The sequence below is a fragment of the Erythrolamprus reginae genome, chromosome 1 (assembly GCF_031021105.1).
Source record: "Erythrolamprus reginae isolate rEryReg1 chromosome 1, rEryReg1.hap1, whole genome shotgun sequence".
Taxonomy (NCBI): domain Eukaryota; kingdom Metazoa; phylum Chordata; class Lepidosauria; order Squamata; family Dipsadidae; genus Erythrolamprus; species Erythrolamprus reginae.
In genome coordinates this window covers 57,956,108-57,977,504 of record NC_091950.1, presented here as the reverse complement: position 1 = coordinate 57,977,504, position 21,397 = coordinate 57,956,108, and the positions used below count along the sequence as shown (strand labels likewise).

At 40.5% G+C, this 21,397-nt stretch overlaps 1 protein-coding gene across 1 annotated transcript in view; it reads right to left on the bottom strand.

Moving 5' to 3' along the window:
• Window positions 1-17,233, bottom strand: part of LOC139168005 (cation channel sperm-associated auxiliary subunit beta-like) — a 137,196-nt gene extending 119,963 nt beyond the window's left edge. Inside the window, exons 1-7 of the mRNA XM_070753253.1 lie at window positions 17,158-17,233; window positions 14,594-14,688; window positions 8,433-8,585; window positions 6,532-6,598; window positions 5,872-5,967; window positions 5,197-5,343; window positions 3,928-4,020 (exon numbers count right to left, since the gene is read on the bottom strand). Coding sequence (XP_070609354.1) covers window positions 3,928-4,020; window positions 5,197-5,343; window positions 5,872-5,967; window positions 6,532-6,598; window positions 8,433-8,585; window positions 14,594-14,688; window positions 17,158-17,233 — 727 coding nt within the window. The remainder of the gene's footprint in view (window positions 1-3,927; window positions 4,021-5,196; window positions 5,344-5,871; window positions 5,968-6,531; window positions 6,599-8,432; window positions 8,586-14,593; window positions 14,689-17,157) is intronic.
• Between the last annotated feature and the right edge of the window lie 4,164 nt (window positions 17,234-21,397).

Sequence of the window (21,397 nt, the reverse complement as noted above, 5' to 3'; positions counted from 1 at the left end):
ATAACCAACTCTTTGAATTGTTCCCAGAGACCAATTGGAAACCAGTACAGCTCACAGAATAATGTTGAAATGTAGGCAGATCTTGGTAGCCCCATTATAGCTCGTGCAGCTGCATTTTGCACAATTTGTAGTCTTTGAACACTCTTCAAAGGCAGCCCCATGTAGACAGCATTGCAGTGATAAGGGTGTGAGTGACTGTGAGAAGTGATTCCCAGTCCAGATTGGGCCACAACTAGTGCACAAGCCGTACCCGTGCAAATGCCCCCTTGCGACAGCTGAGAGATGGTCTTCTAAGCTCAACTATGGATTGAGGAGGATGACCAAGTTGCAGACCCTCTCTAAGGGAAGCAAAAACCTCCCCCCAAAGTGATGGGTAGACAGTTGGTATTGTCCCTGGGAGGCAAAACCCACAGCCACTCCCTCTTGTCTGGGTTGAGTCTCAGCCTATTAATGCCCATCGAAACCCTGACAGCCTCCAGACACCAGCATCTTTCTTCCACTGCTTCATTGAGTGGACACGGGGTGGAAATGTATAGCTGAGTGTCATCAGCATACTGATGGTAACTCTCCCCATGCTCTCAGATGATCTCACCCAATGGTTTCATGTAGATATTAAACAGCAGGGGTGAGTGGACCAACCCCTGAGGAACCCCACAGACCTAGGGGTCGACCTCTGGTCCCCTGCTAACACTGACTGCAACTGGCCAGGGAGGTAGGAGGAGAACCACCCTAAAATGGTGCCTCCCAGTCCCAACCCCTCCAGCCGGCACAGAAGGATACCATGGTCGATGATATCAAAAGCCGTTGAGAAGTCAAGAAGCACCAGGACCAATATTCCCTCTAAACTGCACAGACTCGCACCCGTGCAGCCACCAGGAACCCCCTGCACACTCACTTTTGAAGCAGCGCAAAGCCATCCCATCCCAGATCACTCGCTCACTCTCCTCTTCCTGGCTACGATTGCTAAGATCTGCTGAAGAGGAAGTTTGGCCCTGCGTGGTTGCCATCTCAAGCAAGATGGTGGCACCCATCAAGCACTTCTGGCTGGCTTTGCTGAGTTGGTGACGACGTCGACACTTGGCAAATAGGAGCGGGGGAATGAGTAGTATTGAACAAAGCCACCAGCCCATTAATAGCTCAATGGGACTGTTCCTAGTTGCTGCAATTGGTGTAATGTGTTGGATAGGTAGGAATTTATCTACCATAGCTTGCCAGTCACAGGGGCCTAGTCTGCCTAGAACAGTCCTTGGCAAGGGGTTGGGCTACAGGCTGCATCCAGCCTACCTGCTGTCTGGGACCGGCCCGCCCACTATCTGTGAAAAATGGCCTGCTTTTTTTAGAAATTCTCCTCCCCCGGGGCTGTGGCGGGAGCCTGGAAACGGCAGTCCGGAGGCAGCCGCGCAGTTCCTCTGCCTGAGGGAAGCTCAGGACATTGACAATAAGGCAAGTGCTAGGCAATGAGGTCAATGTGGGTGACGTCAGGAGCCCGAGAGAGACGCTTTGGCAAAGCCGAGCGAGTGGTCGAAAGAGAGAGAAGCAGCAGTGGTGGTGATTGGGGTGCGGGCGGGTGGAGGAAGCAGCAGCAGCAGAGGAAGGAGAGGAAGAAGGAGAAGCAGAGGCAGCAGGGGAGGGGGAGCAGCAGCAGCTGTGGGCCAGGAAGAGATGGCTCCTGAAGGGAGGGGCCATCTGGAAGTCCTCCTCTGCGCAGAAGCACCATGGGCCCCCTCCCTGACAAATGTTAGTCCGGCCCTCTAAAACCATCCCAATTACTCATGCGGCCCCCTGGCAAAATTAATTGCCCACCCCTGGCCTAGAACCTCCATGGCTGATCTGACCATGCGTTCAACCTGGCCATTACTGACTGGATGGAAAGGAGTGGTCAATGTGTGGCAAATGTCCTGCTCAGCTAAGAAACCCTTGAAGTGAATGGCAGTGAACTGGAGCCTATTGTCGGAGACTAATACATCAGGTATCCCATGTGTGGCAAAGAATTTCTTTAGTCATGCAGGTGCATGACTGTCTCAGCTGTGGTTGACCCATTAGTATAATCTCCAAGCATTGGCGTATGTGTTGATTCCTACTAAGAATGTTTGGCCTTGGAATGGCCCCATGAAATCTATGTGGACTTTTGACCAAGGTGCCCTAGGCTTCTTCCTTTTGCCCCAGGGCTTTTAGTGGGATAGCCCTAGACGGATGACATGGTATGCAGCCAGCAACCCATGCCTTGATTTGTTTGGCCACCAAACATAACTCTGCGCAAGAGAGTCATTCTGAACTTGCCCAAGTGACCTCATGCAGTGCAGTGATGGATAGGCAGCCCCCAAGCATATATTTTCATGCTGCTTACAAACAAACAGTTTAAACTCTGGGCTAGCAGGCTCTTTTGGCCATCTCCTCCACATCCAGTTCAAAATAGTCCAGAACACAGAGTTCTTGGCTGAATGGGTAGCCACTTTGGCTGAGGTAACCAGGCCAGAGTCCAGGTAGTCTATGAGGAGTACAGGCAAGGGACAGTGGCTAAGGGCATCAGCATGCCCTAGGGACTATCTGGGCCAGTGGGTCAGCTTTTAGGCAGAGTCAAGCAGAGAGAAAGATGGTTCGTCTGGTAAACTGGAGAGACGCCAGTGTGGGGCTGTCCCCTGCAATGATCTCTAACAATGTTCCCTCTAATTTTTTTTTGGTGTGGGTGGAAAAGTATAGTGTTTGGGTGGCATAGAAGTATAAATAAATAAATAATAAATAATAAATAATAAATAATAAATAATAAATAATAAATAATAAATAGTAAATAGTAAATAGTAAATAGTAAATAGTAAATAGTAAATAGTAAATAGTAAATAGTAAATAGTAAATAGTAAATAGTAAATAGTAAATAGTAAATAGTAAATAGTAAATAGTAAATAGTAAATAGTAAATAGTAAATAGTAAATAGTAAATAGTAAATAGTAAATAGTAAATAGTAAATAGTAAATAGTAAATAGTAAATAGTAAATAGTAAATAGTAAATAGTAAATAATAAATAATAAATAATAAATAATAAATAATAAATAATAAATAATAAATAATAAATAATAAATAATAAATAATAAATAATAAATAATAAATAATAAATAATAAATAATAAATAATAAATAATAAATAATAAATAATAAATAATAAATAATAAATAATAAATAATAAATAATAAATAATAAATAATAAATAATAAATAATAAATAATAAATAATAAATAATAAATAATAAATAACAACAAATAATAAATAATAAAAACAAACAAACAAGAAAAAAATCATCTCCCTTTCTCTTCTCTGCACTTTTCTGGAGTGTCAACATCTTGCAACAGGATGCAATATTGCAACTGTGGTCTTACCAAAGCATTATACTGTAAAGTGATATTAATACTTCATCTAATTTTGAGTCTATCCCTCTATTAATACAGTCAAGGACTGTGTTGGCTTTTTTGGCAGTTGTAGCACACTGCTGGCTCATATTTAAGTGATTGTTCACTAAAACTCCAAGATCCCTTTCACAGTTATTACTATTGAGCCAGGTGACACTTATTCTATACCTGTGCATTTGGTTTTTCTGCCTAAATGTAAAACCTTACTTTTCTCTATATGAAATTTCATTTTGTTAGATAGATAATGTTCAAGTCTGTCAAGATCCTTCCGTATCTTGAGCCTACTTTTTATTTTCATTAAGCTGTAGTTAAGTTAGTATGTTTACTGTCCAATCATTTTATTTAATATTTTCTCCCTTCAGACTTATCAAAAATGATAATTGGTAGAAATTGGGGAGAGCACTCTGAAGCCTATAGTTAAGATTTTTAAGGCGTGAGTCTTATGCTTCTGTCATAAACTTTAGGACCTAAATACAGAAATTTACAAATTCAAAAGACAAATATCAATTGAAAAGAAAAAAAATTACCATAATCCATGAGAACACAAATGTTATTTGTTAAATTATACCAAAGTAAATCTCCTTCCATAAATCCATCATAGGTGATTCCTATAATTAGTCCTATGAATCCCCAGAAGAAATAAATAGACATGAATATTAATACATATATTAATTGGATGGACATGGCTATTCATACACAGTAAAGTATTACTTTCCATTTCTATAAGTGATCTAGAATTTTCAGAGGTAAAACAGATTTGGATTCCCATAGATGTAGAGAAATAAGGCATTTCTTTCATATTTGGTTTTCCAGGATAGTTGGAGACTTAACATCGCAAAAGAAGCAACATTTACTATCGTCATAGCTCATTTTTAGTTGAAAGCCCCTCTGCATCTTCAGGAGCTTGCAGAACGTAAGAGCTGAAATTAATTTCTTGTTCTGATTGAAAACCTAAAACAAGGCAAGTAGATGTGAGTAGCTAAACAGTGATCAAAATTCAGATGCATGGCAACTGACTCATATTTATGATGGTTGCAATATCCCAGACTATGTAATAATCCTTTGCGATCTTCTGACAAGCAAAGTCAATAGGGAAATGGTAAAGTAACACAACAACTACAGTGATTCAATATCTATGGCAAGAAAGGTTGTAAAGTGGGGCAAAATTCACTTAACAATTGTAGCAGCATAAATTTTGTACTTATGGTCGAAGGTTGAGGACTATCTGTATGAACAGGAATATGTAGTGGCATTTGGTTCTGAGTATAAGTATAGAGTGGTACCTCTTCCTAGGAACTTAATTCATTCCATGAGCAGGTTCTTAAGTAGGAAAGTTTGTAAGAAGAAGAAATTTTTCCCATAGGAATCAATGTAAAAGCAAATAATGTGTGTGATTGGGGAAACCACAGGGAGGGTGGAGGCCCTGTTTCCTCCCAGGAGATTCCTAGAGAGGCCCCACAGAGGCTTCTCCCTGTCTTTTCCAGCCTTTTTCCCTCCCAGGAGATTCCTAGAGAAGTCCCACGAAGGCTTTTCCCCGCCTTTTCCAGCCTGTTTCCTCCCAGGAGATTCCTAGAGAGGCCCCATGGAGGCTTCTCCATGCCTTTTCCGGTTACATTTTCGGAGGCTTGGGTTTGTAAGTGGAAAATGGTTCTTGAACAACCAGTTATTAACTAGAAAAGTTTGTAAGTAGAGGCATTCTTAGGTAGAGGTAACACATTACTTGATAATAAACCTTTGGTGGTTATAGCTATGTAATACCCATCAAATAATATGCAGTTACAAAATGCTGCACTTACCTTTATCTGCCTTTTCATAAATCACACCAATTAATGCTACATCACCTGCACAAGGACTCTTTGTTATTTTAACATCTTTTATCTCAGTTATTGTGTCTAGAATATCTGCGTAAACACCAAATATATAAAACCATTGAAGAATTGGCTCTATAAAATATAAGACAGTGAGGTTAATATGTAAGAAATGTATATTCTGCAGTTTTGTAACTTTATTGTAAAATATAGATACAAAATGAAAATACAGATTTTAATTGTTAAATGAATGAAAATATATTTAGAGCCCTGTTATTATGAGCCCAATGCTAAATATTACATATCTAGTATCTAAATCCCAATACTTACTGGAGAACAATGCCATTAACATATAAATCCAATAAATGAATGAATGAATGAATGAATGAATGAATGAATGAATGAATGAATAAAATAACAAATAAATTAAAAACAAAACAATGCTATATGTCTTTCATATTTTATTTGGATTTATTTGACCTAAATTCCAGGAATAAAAGTCACTTGAAAATATATCTCCACTTCCAATAAACAAATCTTTCCTTGTGGCGGTAGTGTATTAGCTAATCAGATGACCACCATTTAATATCTGAAAACCTTCAAAAAGTTTTGAACTGAATGTAGCAACTACAAGTAATTTCCTGGAACGTAGCTATAACTTACCTCGCATTATATCCAATAATGTTCCTGCAGTGGTGAACATACCTAACCCGTGATGCATATTGAATTTTACAAACCATTCTTCTATTGGAGCAATATCTAGTCAAACAGGGAAGAGAAAGTGAATATAATTCCTATGAACATCTAAGTGTAATATTAACATCTTTCTTTAATATACAATACACCATATCGTATATTCAGTGGACATATTCAATGGACTTTTCAGTAATGAGTATTTCATATTGAGGGTTTCTGTCCTCTTCTTATTTATATTAGCATTTATATTTAGATTTATCATTTTATATTGTTTACGGTTAATATGACATAATAAAATAAATGGAAAGGACCACACTATTGTAGCATTGGTGCAAATTAAACTAAGGAAGCAGCAATAATGCTTCCATTAGAAGAAATGTGTTATTATAATACTTAGCACCTAGACTTATATACTGCTTCACAGTGCTTTACAGCCCTCTCTAAGCAGTTTACAAATCAGCATTTTGTCCCCAATAATCTGGGTCCTCATTTTACCCACCTCTGAAGGATGGACGGCTGAGCCAACCTTTAGCCTGATGAGATTTGAACTGCCAAATTGCAGGCAGACATAGCCTGCAGTACTGCAATCTAACCACTGCGTCACCGTGAGTTATTACAATCTCTCACCTGTATTATATGTAATCTTTTCTCTAGGGATACTAATGGACCATGAATCCACTTCTTCATCTTCTCCCTTTAGAAATTATGTCAGAAAAAAAGTTTAAGACTTAAAGTATAAACAGTTATAGTCATTTATACATCTTAATTTTAATATGTACTTAGTATTGTATGGTATGGTAGGTTTAGATTCGGTTTTCTTCCCAGCCAAATTTACTAGCTTAGCCTGCATGAGTCAATCTTTTAACCAAATTTATTGCTTGATGTTTAGGTGGGGATAAATTACTCTTGAATAGGCTATGAGCTCCTTAGGAAAAATCAAAGGCAGAAGTAATCCAAATTTCTTATTTATATTTATATATTGCAAGAACTACATGAGGTCAGTGATTAGTATTCGGATGGAAGACTACAAAGAAACTCCAAGTTTATAGATTAAATGTAAACTAGGTATAGATAAAGTATATATACTGGAAGAAATCGCTCGTCAAGCCGGTGCAGAAGTTGGTGATAAATCAACGGTTTGCCACACTATTTGTAGAAGGCCTGATACTTATGGGAACTTGGGAGGGGTGATTTCATGAGGGAGCAGATGCAGCCACAAAGCATTCTTTCGAAAAGTTCAAGACCATCATATGTCCACCACCTGGGCGGAAGCAGAATGAAGAATTTGTCACACTGGCACAATCTGAGTGAGCAACGTGACAAGTTTGTGGGTGGGAGATGGGTGGGTGCCAGGATGGCCCTGGAAATATGTTGGAACTTTGAGGAATACTTTGACTCTGATTTAGTTTGGATGTTACCTGGCCAAGAAAATAAATGATGTATATTATAGAAATATCAAACTAAAATAACAGAATGTTTATGCCATTTGAAAAATGAACATTTGAATTTAAGTCATCTTATAGGGGAGATAATATAGAAATAAACATTTTAATTCAGATTAATGCAAATTATACCAAAGCAGACTACAGTTCTGCCAAATTCAGCAGTCATTTCTCCCCAAGAATTGTTTATCAAGACCCATAAATGGCCCAAATCTACAAATTTACAGTAACTGATGACTGAGATCTGATCCTGTAAGTAGTATCAATCATCAAGAATGTTACATGTGCACAGACACACATATATGTTGTATGTATATTTGCTTGATATTTACTAGTATCAAGTACAGAGGTCACAATATGCCTTCTCTGTTCAACCACAGTACACTCCACTTTCAGCCTGAGCAATGTTGTAAATCTCAACTTTTTCCTTTGAAAAGATCACAATTTTTAATTCAAATTTTCTAAGGACCATGATATCTGATACTTTTGTTTGTTTGTTTGTTGGGATTTATATGCCACCCAACTTCCAAAGGTCTCTGGATTCATTTTTGCAGGAATCATGGCACACACTATCCTCTTGAAGGAAACCCAAATTAAATTTAAAAAGTAAGATAATTTGTTTAAAATAAATGGTGAACATTCTATGAGATTGCCAAATTCTGATTATTGTTAAGGGTAGAAAATGGACTCAAGTATTGTAAAATCACTATTTTTGCACAACAATTGTAAATTCAAGCTTTAAAAAAAAAGGTTTTAGGGGGAAAACATTTTAGAAATATTGTCACTTTTTGTAATATCTGTTGTAACATGTAAAATCAGACAATAATGCCCATCATCTGAAAATATTGTTGCTACAAAATAATAGAAAGACATGATGCTGCTGTAGACCAGATCGGACTCTTTTAATATTTAATCTATTGTTGCCTCATACTACTGGAAGTCTCTCTCTCTCTCTCTCTCTCTCTCTCTCCATCTTTTAATCATTTGCCACTTTTATCTAACTGGAGAGATCAGGAAAGGAAATTAATCTTGCAAATTCTGTTCTCTCCCACTGAACAATTTACATTCCCCAGTCATTTTATTTACCAGAGTCATGTTGAAAAAGAAGACCTTTGAGTAGGTTCTATTGAAGATCTGTATGCTGGGAGCAAGACCAGCTGAAGCATAGAGCAGTAGATTTTTTCTTCTGTTTTCCTTGGTGTCCTTTGCATTAATATCATACAAATGGCAGGTGATTTCCTTTGAGATGAGATGCACACCAAAAAAAAGGGGGGGGGAGAGAAAAAGGCCACATTGTCCAATCATAGCACTGAGCATATTTAAAGTGTTAAGACTATACGCCAACTCTCTCTCTCTCTCCCTCCCCCTCTCTCATTCTCTCTCTCACACACAAACACAATTCCTACAAAAACACCTTCCAACTTGTGCTTCTGTAATATACAGAATTATATATATATATGTTTTTTATGTCGGATCACCCTATTATATTAAAGGAACATCACAGCTCTAGACCCAACCCAGGGTCATTTCAAGGCAGTTAATTTATTCATAGCTGACAACTATATTCTGTATGTATCACATGTTTTTTGCTGAATTTTTTTTTAAATTAAGGGAGATTAGGATTGCTCCATTTCGGCCTTGTTCTGACCTCATCAGCTAGCCACACCCTTACTGGGATTTGATCCAACAGCTTCTGCCTTGTAAGGCAGAGAATTAACAGCTGAGCCACCAGACCTGATCCCTTCAGCTCTAGGCAAAAAACATATAGCCCCTCCCTGGTACAGAGCTGAAGGGATAATGTGATACATACAGAATATAGTTGTCGGCTATGAATAAATTAACTGCCTTGAAATGGCCCTGAGTTGGGCCTAGAGGCAAAAAGGAGCTGTGACGTTCCTTCAATATACCAGGGTGATCCGACATAAAAAACATATAGCCCCTCCCCAGTACAGAACTGAAGGGATCAGGTCTGGTGGCTCAGCTGTTAATTCTCTGCCTTACAAGGCAGAAGCTGCCACATCAAATCCCAGTAAGGGTGTGGCTAGCTGATGAGGCCAGAACAAGGCCGAAATGGTGCCATCCTAGTCTCCCTTAATTTTAAAGAAATTCAGCAAAAAACATGCGATAATACATATATATATGTGTATGTATCACATGTTTTTATATATATTACCTGTAGCTAAATATATTCAATCTATATATTTATTATTAAAGCTGATTTTCTTGACCTCTGCGGAAATAAAGTTATGGGATCTTAGAACCCAAACATACCTGAAAGGATCAGATTAAAAAAGCTTCCTTTAGCTAAATATAAACTAATTTTTCATTTTTTGGACCTCTCTCCAGTGCTTAAGAATGGTGCTTAAATGACAGTGTAGATGGGGAGGAATTTTTTTGTTTTGTTTGTCTCCTTCTTCTGCCATGGAAATGGCTCTCTCTCTTGGCCAACGGGTGCAAATAAATAGTTGTGTCCCACAATGTTCTGGCTAGTAGAAACGTTTTAAGTCGCAAAATTGTATTTTGTAATTCCAAACTTTACAGGTATTTTATCCCACAATAAATAAATGAAAACTGTCGGCTATTTTTGCTGGCTACTTCTCTACATTTGAGCTGAGCATCTATTATTGATGTAAAATAAGATGTAAGAAAATAGTACTATTAGTAATATGATTCTCTGTTGGGTGTTTAGAAATGGTTGGAAAATAAAATGAAAGAGGTGTAAAGGTATCAAAATGGAGAGGAAACAATGAGGCCTAAAATTAAGAGGCCCAAGAAATAATAATTTATTTTATTTATTTAATTTGACTTCTATACCGCCCAATCCCAAAGGACTCAGTGAATTAACTTGTAAATTTAACCATAGCAATGAATTTGAAACAAAAATTGGATTGATTGGTGGAAAACCCAGGAGATAAAACTAGGTATTAGAAGGAGGCAGCATTAGATAAATAATATGTACTTAAGTTATTATATAACAGAATGGATGGATATGAAATAAAGATTTAGGATCGTAATTATGCAGAGTAACATTGAGAGACGTTTTTCCAATCTGCTTCTTAATAGAATTAAAATTAGTCACTTAGGGATGGGCTTTAGAGCAGAGGTCCCCAACCGCCGGTCCGCGGACCAGGACCGGGCCGTTGGGGGTTTTCAGCCGGTCCGCGGGGGCGCTGCCCTCCCGGCAGAGAACATTATGCAGGACGGGGTGGGGCATCGGGCGGTGACGCAGCCCTCCACACTTCTCCACAGGGCGGGGAGAATCAGGAGTCTCCTTTGGCAGCTGGGGGCTGCCTGGCTTTGTGATTTTGGCTGGGGGGGGAGTTAGGAAGGTCCTACTTCCCCCCCCCCAGCCAAAAATTCAAAGCCTATCTGCTGGATACGGGCGATGAGTGGGACAGAGCGGTGCGGAAGCCTCTTGCAGCAGCTGCCACAGCCACCGGCTTCGGCGCCGTTCGTCCCGCCCATCGCCCGTATCCAGCAGAAGCTGCTGCCCGAGTGCTCTTGGCCGGCGGGATTCAAAGTGCTGGGGTGGGGGTGTCCTGACAGCCCCCCCATCCCAGTGCTTCGCCTCCCGCTGGGACACCCCCACCCCAGCACTTTAAATCCCGCCGGCCAAGAGCACTCGGGCAGCAGCTTCTGCTGGATACGGGCGATGGGCGGGACGAACGGCGCCGAAGCCGGTGGCTGTGGCAGCTGCTGCAAGAGGCTTCCGCGCCGCTCTGTCCCACTCATCGCCCGTATCCAGCAGATAGGCTTTGAATTTTTGGCTGGGGGGGGAGAAGTAGGACCTTCCTAACTCCCCCCCCAGCCAAAATCACAAAGCCAGGCAGCCCCCAGCCGCCAAAGGAGCCTCCTGATTCTCCCCGCCTGTGGAGAAGTGTGGAGGGCTGCGTCACTAAGCTCCACCCCCCATAACCCCACCCCCATATGACCAAAGCCCCCCCCCACCGGGCCGTGGAAAACTCGTCTAACTTAAAGCCGGTCCCTGGTGCTAAAAAGGTTGGGGACCTCTGCTTTAGAGGATATAGGAGGGAGCAGGAAAGAGGGAGAGAGGAGAGAGAGTAGAAGGGGAGGAAGAGGAGAAAGAAAGAAGGAGGAAGAGGGGTAGTAGAAAAGGGGAGAGAAGGTGTAAGAAAATAAGTAACAGAGGGGGAATAGAAATAGGGGAGTGGGGAAAATAATTACTGGGACAGACTGACTAATAGAAATCAAAATTTGGAATGCAATTTAGGTTAATTACTGATTATAAGGGATAATATATGCATATAGATTGATATTGGAGGTATATGTGGAGAAAAATATTTAATGTGGAAAAAACCTGTTTAAAAAAAAAATGAGTGAGGTCAATGTTCCCTCTGATTTTTTTTCAGGGTGGGCGGAAAAGTATAGTGTTTGAGCGGCAGTCTCCTTGGGACTGGGCAGCATAGAAATATAAATAAATAAATAAATAAATAAATAAATAAATCCTTTCTTTTTTATTAAAAGAAATTAATAATAAAACAAAACAAAACTCTATTACTATTAAAACTAAAACAACCAGCAAATCCAAAAACATAACTATTAATAAAAAAAGGTGAGGGATGGGTTTTTTTTCTCTGTTATTATTTAAGTGCTTTTACCATATGCTTTAAATCAAGAGTCACTTCTCTCTCTGTTTCTCTCTCTTTCCTGTCATTCTCTGCCTCAATCATTTTCTCATTTCTCTTTTTTCTCCCCTTTATTCTATCATTTCTCTCTCTCCCTCCCTTCCACTCCTCTCTCGCTTTCTTCCTCTCTCTCACTCTCTCTCACTCTCTTCCTTCCTCTCTCCTCTCTTTCACTCTTTCTTTCTTGCTCTCTCTCACTCTCACTCTCTTCCTTCCTATCTTCTCTCTCTCTCTCTTTCTCTCCCTCTCCCTTCTTTTCTTTCCTTCTCTCTTCCTTCCACTTTTTTCTCTTTCTCTCTCTCTTTTCCTTCCTTCCCCTCTTCCCCTCCCTCTCTCTCTCTCTTTATAGTTATCTCTGCCTTCCTTCCTTCCTCTCTTCCTCCCTTTCTCTCTCCCTCTCGTTCACTTTTCTCTCCCTTCCCTCCCTCCCTCCTTCTTTCCTCTCCACTTCTCTTTCCCTCCCTCTCTTTCCCTTGTTTCTCTCCACATCTCCGGTGGGCAGCCGGCTTTGCTGACCGGCACCAGGCTCAAGCCAGCTGCCCGGGAAAGCCCTGTGCTGGCCAGGAAAGCCGGCTTTCCGGGAAAGCAGCGCACTTTTCAAATGCGCTGCTTTCCTGCAACTCTTTCCTGGGCAGGGGGGGAGGATGCCACTTCCCCCCCCCAGGAAAGAGGTGCAGGAAAGCAGCATGTCTGAATGGAGGCCCAGGATGACAGGCAGGGCGAAACGGGGTGGAGCAATGGGAGGGTCAAGCGGGCAGCCTCCGCGCTTTTCTTTCAGCAGAGGAGGAGGAGAGGGGGCAGATCAGGCAGGCAGGAGCAGCGCCAAGTGGCCAGGGGTGCAAGGGGTCAGGAGGCACGGTGGGGAGGCAGGGACGGCCGCGACTCCCTTTCCTTCTACTTCTGGCGCCCCCCCCCCCTGCAGGCTGGCAGGGGGATGGGGAGTGCGCACCTGTGGAAAAGGGTGCACGGGGGTATTTTGGGGAGCGCGCCTGTGCACACACGCAGCTTACGCTGAATGAGGTCCAGTGGTGGGTTGTTCCCACTTTTGCCCATTTCTAAGAATCAGTAGCACCAGTGGCAGGAGACTCTCCCCAATCACCTGGGATGCTTCTGCACATGTTCCCAGTAGTAAAGGGTTTTAGAATCCAGTACTGGTGAAGTTGCAGATGTTGGCAATTTGTTTTTCAGATAAGCCTTGTCTTATCAATACATACAAAGACATGGTTCTTCCTTGGACTAATGCCATTAGTACCAGAGGTCGGTTCCTTCTGGTTCAGTCTGGTTCGCCTGAACTGGTAGAAAACTGCTGGTGATGTCATGATGATGTCATGGAACCAGTTTGGCTGGTGCCGGCCCGGGGATGCCACTATCTTTTTTTAAAAAAATGGGGGGGGGGATGGGATAATTTGTTTTTGTTGTTGTTGTTTTAATCTTCTGTACACGGGCAGAAGCTGAGTTTCTGGCACTGCGCATGCATCGCCATATTGTTTTTGGCTTTTAGGAAGGGGATTTTTTTGGATTATTCAGCATTGCGCATGCATGTCGTATGTTTGGGATTAGCTGCCAACCATGAATAAAAATTTACTGCAGCAAGTGCTGCAGATGTTTTTTTCTGAATGTTTTTCTTATGCATCAATACATCCGGAATCACAGCATGCAAGTCCACAACTCTGCTTCCTGTATCCTGTTTAAGATCTCAGTTTTCCATTTGTTGCTGTAGATGGGAAGTGAGTGCTTGCCCTTTGAAAACGCAGATGTGAAATGGCAGAATAAAAGGTTCTTAGTACCAAGAAAATGATACATGTGGAAAGAATGGACAATACAATTACAACTTTTTCTCTCTTTTTAAAGATTATTTATAAACAGGCAAGGTGGTGAACATACCTAATGTTCCCTCCTCCTATTTTCCTCAGAGCAACAAGCCTGTGAGGTGATTTGGGATGAAAGATATTGACTGGCCCAAGATCACCAGGCAGCTTTCACACTTAAGGCAGGCGTAGAACTGATAATCTCCTGGTTTCTTGACTGTTGCCTTAGCCGCTAGAGCAAAATTGATAGCTGAGAGCTGTTGCTTTAATTTACATTTTATTTATAGTACCCTTTCTATACTTCCATAGTTTTAAAAAATTCCCCAAGCAAGTAAAAAAATATTCTTTATTTTTAGGGACGTTTCTTATCCAAGGTACTTGTATATAACTATTCAAGCTGAATTTTATAGAAGTAATAACGGAATAATAATTTTATGGAAATAGCACATTTTTACTCATACAATGAAGAAACTCTTGATTTAATGGACTCATAGGAGAGAACCAAATGTAAAATAGTGCTTGTGTGGAATGGTGTTATACTTGAGTAAAATGGCATTTTGCCTATTGTCTATGAAGTCTGTGAAACAGATTTGGTAAACCTATTTACTGCAAAGTAAGTTTTTTTTATGCCGAGTCTTCGGAGAGGGTCGGCATACAAATCCAATAAATTATTATTATTATTAGTAGTAGTAGTAGTAGTAGTAGTAGTAGTAGTAGTAGTACTAAAAAAATCATTGTTAATTGCTATAATTTAACTTTCTCCACAGTATATGAAATTGAATGAGAAACTTACTAATTTATGACGTGGAAGAAACAGCTTGATTCCTTTAATTATTTCAGACTCTGAAAAAGAAACTGTGTAGCAGGCAAAATAGGAACTGGATACATCTGGAAGAAAATACAGAATTACTATAATACCATCTCTAAACATGTTTTTTGGGGGGTGTAATTTTTTTTATTGTTTTCCATACAAACCTTTTCAATATATTTGAAAATATCTTCATAATACAATAAAAACAGTATCAAGTTAGTAAGCCAATTATAATTGCTCCCCCCCAAAAAATTATTAGTTCCCAATTAATTACTTCTGGCATTCATCGAGCCCCCCAACCTTAATCTCTAATTTTGTCATCTAGATATCCAATTTTCTTCTAATTGAATTCAACCTTAATTTTCTTTAAACCTTATTAGATTAATATCATTATCCTTTTACTAATTCAGGTATGCCATCCTGCCTACTCCTATTCCTTATGTATTCTCCAAAACCCTTACAAGAAAAAAAAGATAGTATCAACTAAAAGAAAGAAAGAAAATTACAGTGGTACCTCTACTTAAGAACTTAATTCATTTTGTGACCAGGTTCTGAAGTAGATACGTTCTTAATAGAAGCAAAACTTTAATGCTTAAAAAAAAAAGATGGACTCTTTTTCTATTAATTAGATGTGTATGCCACCCCTCTCCGAGGACTTTAATATTAATATTAATATTGCAGCAATGGTTATCTTGGAGTGGAAAGCCGGAGGCTGCCACTCCACCCCCAGCTTGCATCCCCGGCCCCCACTTGCCCATGGCAGATGCACTATGGCTATGAATCAGCTGGGGGCAGGGGGTGCAAACCAGTCGGACGGTAGCTTGTTTGGGGTTGCAGCCAATTCCACTGGGTTTGGTGGGGCACAGAGGTTTCAGCAGCTGCTCTAAATCCAGCTTTCCATGTCAAATTACCCACTGCTGCAGCTTCAGCTTCCCCTGGGCTTCTCCAATTGTTAGCTCTGTGGACAACGCCCACCCCTGCCCCCGCCCGCCATCCCTATGTTTCCTCTGGGAGGAAGCCAAGACAGAGAAAAAACAAAGTGAAGAGAGAGACAGAGGCAGAGAGATGAGAAGTAAATAGAGGGGGGTGAGAGGGGGAGGGGATGAGAGGGAGAAAAGGAGAAGGAAAAAATGAGAAAATGATGATGGGAAAGAACGAGGGAGAGGAAAAAGAAATGGATCAGAGAGAGAGAAGGGGAGAGAAGGAAAAAGAGAGAGAGAGGGCACAGAAAAACAGAAATGAAAGGGAGCTCAGGACCCAGTGTGTGTGTGTGTGAGGTGTGGCAGAAGAGAGCAACACATACACACCATACACACACCACACAGAGAGACACACACAGCTGCCTGGTGCTCCTGGACGCCTTGGCGCGAGCCAGTTGGGAGGCTTCGCTTTTGCCTCAGCCACCCTGAGTGGTGAGAGTGGAGGCAGAGCAGGACCAGAGCAGCACTGAGGGCTGCCTGCACTTTTCCTCCTCCTGCTCCCCCTGAGAATGAGAGCGAGGGAAAAGAGGGAAAAGAGAGAGAGAGAAGTGGAGAGAAAGAAAGAAAAGGGAAAGAGAGAGAGAGAAGAAAGACAGAAGTGAAGAGGAAGGAAGGAGGGAGGGAAGGAAGGAAAGAAGGAAGGAAGGAAAGAAGGAAGGAAGGAAGGAAGACATTTCCCACAGAAAACACCATGAGACACAAAATTCACCCACTAGTGGCTGGAGAGGTTCATGTGACTGGGTGGGGGAGATGTTGGCGCTGCCCATCTAGGTTCTGGGATCCCAGTGTTTTCCTTACTGTGGGAAAGGATGGGTCCAAAGGGCTGTTGGAGTATTTTAAGGTTGCAGAGACCTTCAAGGTCCCTTCCAGCTCTTACCACTGGTGGAGTGCTATAGCTGCTGCTAGTTGTGCGTTTCCTAAGCAGAAGCCAAGGCTACTTTTAAGCCATGTGTACAATGAAGATGTTAAGCTCATCCTATAGCCCTGTGATGATGAACTTATGGCACCCAGTTTTCTCAGGTCAGAAGCACTCTGAGATCTCCCAAACCCTCCATTTTTTGCAAAACTGGCCCTGTTTTTCACCCATTTTTGCAAAAAGCGAGGTGTGCAGAGGGTTCGAGAGGCCTGCAAAGTGATGGAGGGGCAGCGGGGGACAAAAGTTGTTTTCTTACTTAACTCTTTGCAATCTTGGTGTGTCTTATAGTCTGAAAAATACGGTAATTTGCCCGATTGGCACTTGGAGATAAATACGTGTGTGTTTTCTTGCGGTTTGGGCACTTGGCCTAGGGTGTATATTACAACAAGTAAAATGGAATCCATTATGAAGCATGATTTCAGCTGTCACTTAAAGCAAAATTTCCTTATGGTGTCAGGAACATGATTGATGGTCATTGCAGCTTCCCTGGGACTGCACAAAAAAGCACAAAAAAGCCAGCATGAGCCTTCCTATGGCATAAACAGGCAAAGAAAGAGGACAAATGAGCAAATTCCCTAGCCTGAGCATCCATCTTCTCATTTTTATCATTCTAACAATCAGGAATGAATGCGTTTGAAATCACAACTTGCCTCTTCTATTGTAGGTAGTGCCTGATGAAAGTTTCAAAACAGCTCCAAGCAAAATATAAAGCCATAGCAGCTCCATCTATGACATAAGGAAAGAAAAGAAAATGTGAATATAAAACTATACTTTCTGTTCCAAACAGTCAAGATGGTAGCCCCAACAGTGCAATCCCAGCTACATCTGTTTTTATGTGCATTCCATGGGCAGGTGGTGTTTCATCACATTGCTGTGTGTGTCATCTTGTCTTTTCCAACCATACAGATACTGTTTACTGTGCTGCATCCCACTCTCACAATATCCCCTTCTCCAGTGTCTGGTTGATACTTTACATACCTGTTTAGACCAGGCAGCTAGGCTGTTCTGTCCTCAGGGCAAGGGTGGGTTCCTCCCAGTTCAGACTGGTTCTACAGACCAGTTCCCCACCAGTTCTCCTAGCTCTCCACCAGGTTAAATGTATATCTTCTGCAAACACTTTGTTTTTGATTTCTGCTTTGGCTGGTAGAATTGCATTCTCCTCTCCTTCTGACCCAATCCCTCTGTATTACAATAGTTCTCTTCCCCACTTTTTAAATCTTTAAACTACAATTTTGACATGTTGAAATGAAGCCACAACATTTCAATGAATATTATTTCTTTCCTTCTGTGAATCTATATCAGCTCTTCATTGCCACAAAATTATTATGGACTTAACAAGGAACAATGTGTTCTTTTCATTTTATTCTTTGTAGCATCAAGGCAACTATAGTATAATATAAGAGAAAAGATGGAGATAGATAGATAGATAGATAGATAGATAGATAGATAGATAGATAGATAGATAGATAATTTTCTTTCAACATAAACAACAAGAAAAAAAATCAAGGAAACAGTCAATATACTAAAAAGAGAAAACTGCAAAGAAATCATAGACAACAAAGATAAAGCAGAGCTGCTCAACGCCTATTTTGCATCAGTTTTCACACAAAAAGAAACCACCAACCAACATACCTGCAACACAGTCACAAAAAACAGTTTTGGAACAGAACTCAACATAAGTAAAAACATAGCAAGAGACCACCTGATGGAACTCAATGAGTACAAATTGCCAGATAGACTTCATCCTAGAATCCTAAAAGAACTGGCTCATATCATTGCAGAACTACTACTCCATATTTTCCCAAAATCCTGGATCACAGGAGAACTACCAAAAGATTGGAAATGAGCTGATGTAGTCTCCATCTATAAAAAAAGGGGGGGGGGAACAGACCCAGGCAACTACAAGCTAATCCGACTGACTTCTATATCAGGAAAAATACTAGATTTTTTTTTAAAAAAACAGCTTTGCCACTCTCTAGAAACAAACAAGATAATAACCAACAGCAAACATGAGTGTTTGTCAGGAAAAACCATGCCAAACCAATCTCATATCATTTTTCAACACTGTGACCAAATCAATAGACCAGAGTAATGCAATAGACTTAATATACTTGGACTTTAGTAAAGCTTTTGATAAAGTGGACCACAACCTACTACTCTGCAAATTGGAAAAAAGTGGGATAGACTACAATAGTAGTAGATGGATTAACAGTTGGCTAACCAACAGCACCCAACGAGTAGTCCTCAATGGATCCAAATCCACATAGAAGGGGGTAGGCAGCGGGGTACCACAGGGTTCAGTCCTGGGCCCAGTGCTCTTCAATATATTCATCAACAACCTAGATGAGGGAATAGAGGGGGAACTAATCAAATTTGCAGATGACACTAAACTGATGGGGGCAGCCAATACACCAGAGGATAGGCTCAAAATACAGAAAGATGTCAATAGACTAGTACTGTAGGCTCAAAATGAAGTTAAATGTTGGGAAAAACAGGATCTTACACATAGGAAAGAAAAACCCAAGACACATCTGCAAACTGGGAGAAACCACACTTAACAGTAGTGACTGTAAGAGAGATCTCAGAGTATTGGTGGATAACCAACTAAATATGAGCCAGCAATGTGCAGTGGCCTTGCATGCAGAAGACTTACAATTTCAAATCCCGGTGAGGATATGTCTGTCTGATGATACATAAAAAGGTTGAAATAGATCTATAACAGGCTCCCTTCCCTTTCAGCAAAAATATGTATGTAGATTTTCACGGGTACAGGTATGACGGTCTTGGCATTTTCTGGTTACTTCCCGTGTAGGATATATATATATACATATATATCCTACACGGGAAGTAACCAGAAAATGCCAAGACCGTCATACCTGTACCCGTGAAAATCTACATACATATTTTTGCTGAAAGGGAAGGGAGCCTGTTATAGATCTATTTCAATATAGATTTCAATATAGATCTATTTCAACATATATATATTTACATACATACATACATACATACATACATACATACATACATACATACATATATAAAGAGAGAGAGAAAGAGAGAGAGAGATACTGCAGATAGATGGATTGATGGATAGCTGTAGGTAGGTAGGTAAGTAGGTAGGTAGGTAGATGAAAGATAGACAGACAGACAGACAGATAGATAGATACTGTAGATGGCTGGCTAGCTGGCTGGCTTGATGATAGATAAAAGAAAAAAGAGAGAAAAGAAAGAAAGAAAGAAAGAAAGAAAGAAAGATAGGAAAAGAAGAGAAAGAAAGAAAGAGTCTGGTAGTGTCAAACAAGAAAGTGTAGGAATAGATTCCAAGGTGGATAAATATTTGGGAAAAGAATGGGGACTAATGAGAAGGGAGAAATCCATAAAAGAAAAGACAGTCCTTGGTAGACCTGTCCACACCAAGTCTAGTCAGCAAGACTTGTCTTTTGTGTACAGTGGGGAAGGGCAGGATGTCAGAGAATGACTAGTTAGGAACATGCTCAATGGTCTCTAACCCTTGGTCCATAGCCCAGGACCATGTTGCCACCCATTGGAAACCAGGTCATGTAAGTGACAGTTGAGCGCACAAGTACACAAAGCTCCATTTGAGCCATTGCCAGCACCACTGGTCCGCAGAACTGGAAAGGTTGGGGACCACTGGGTTATAGCACTGGGTTATATACCACACCCCACTGACTTTCCATTTTTTCCTACAACTAGTGGATGTCTGAAAACCTCCTACAAGTAGAAGCAAAGTACTGGACTTATAGAATCAGGATTTGGAGGAAGCAAAATCACACTTGCCACTTACTGACCTAATAAATGGACTTCCCCACAATTATACATTTTGGGTTATATATTTTTCAAGGACCCAGACAGATGTCATTGTTCTGGAAACAGATGAGGAGGGAGAAATGCTTTGTCTGCAGTTGTGGAACAGTATTTCCCTGGTAGCTCATGCCTGGGGTTGCTGATTTGCTCCCTGATAATATTTTTTGCCTAAAATTGTTTCTTTTAGACCTTTTTATTTATATTTCTTTTTTGCTTTTTTCAACCATTTTTTGCTAAGGAACAATAAGTATTTTTGTTCTTAGTGTGTTATCTGTGTTACTTTACTTGCTGTCTAAACCTTGACCTTAATATGTGAGATGCCTAGAATTGCTGAGTTGAGGGTGTGATATAAATAAAGGAATCATCATGTCCTGTGCTAAACGCATTGGGCTACAAGCAATAAATTTATTTGCTTATTTTATTAATTGAACTTATATGCCACCCCCTCTCCGAGGACATGGGGAGGCTTATAACATATAAAAATAAACAATAGTATGAAATAGGTTAAATCCAATTAATTAAAACTAAGTAAACTAATCTAAAATCCCCAATTATATTAAAAATCAATCATATCCATTCAGACATAAATAAGGAATGAAAAATATAAATCTTACCTAACGTGGTCAAGGCTGAATTTACTAATAGGAGAGATTAAATGAGATGCAGCTTTGTTAACCGAAGGTTTATCTAGTGGGTTTCTCCCCTATCTTGTCCTGGTATACCTTATAAAAGACAGATGCTGTAACAACTGACTGATGATATTAATGATGGGGATTGTAATCAAATATACATGAGAAACATAGGTCAAGAACAAATCATACCTTTCTCTGCTTTCTCCTGTGTGCTTTTGCTGAGTTTTACATTCCACCCCCTCCTCTCTCTCACACACACACGATATAGGGCCTTTGAAAGTTCCAGTCAACTGATTCTTACATTTGAATCTTCAGAAAGGCAGTTAGAAGGATTCCGTTTCTTTTCCAACCGTCATATTAACGAGCAGATCAAACTGCAGGTAGCCCTTAATCGTTTGCTTAAAGTTACAACAGCACAAAAGTGACTTATTTC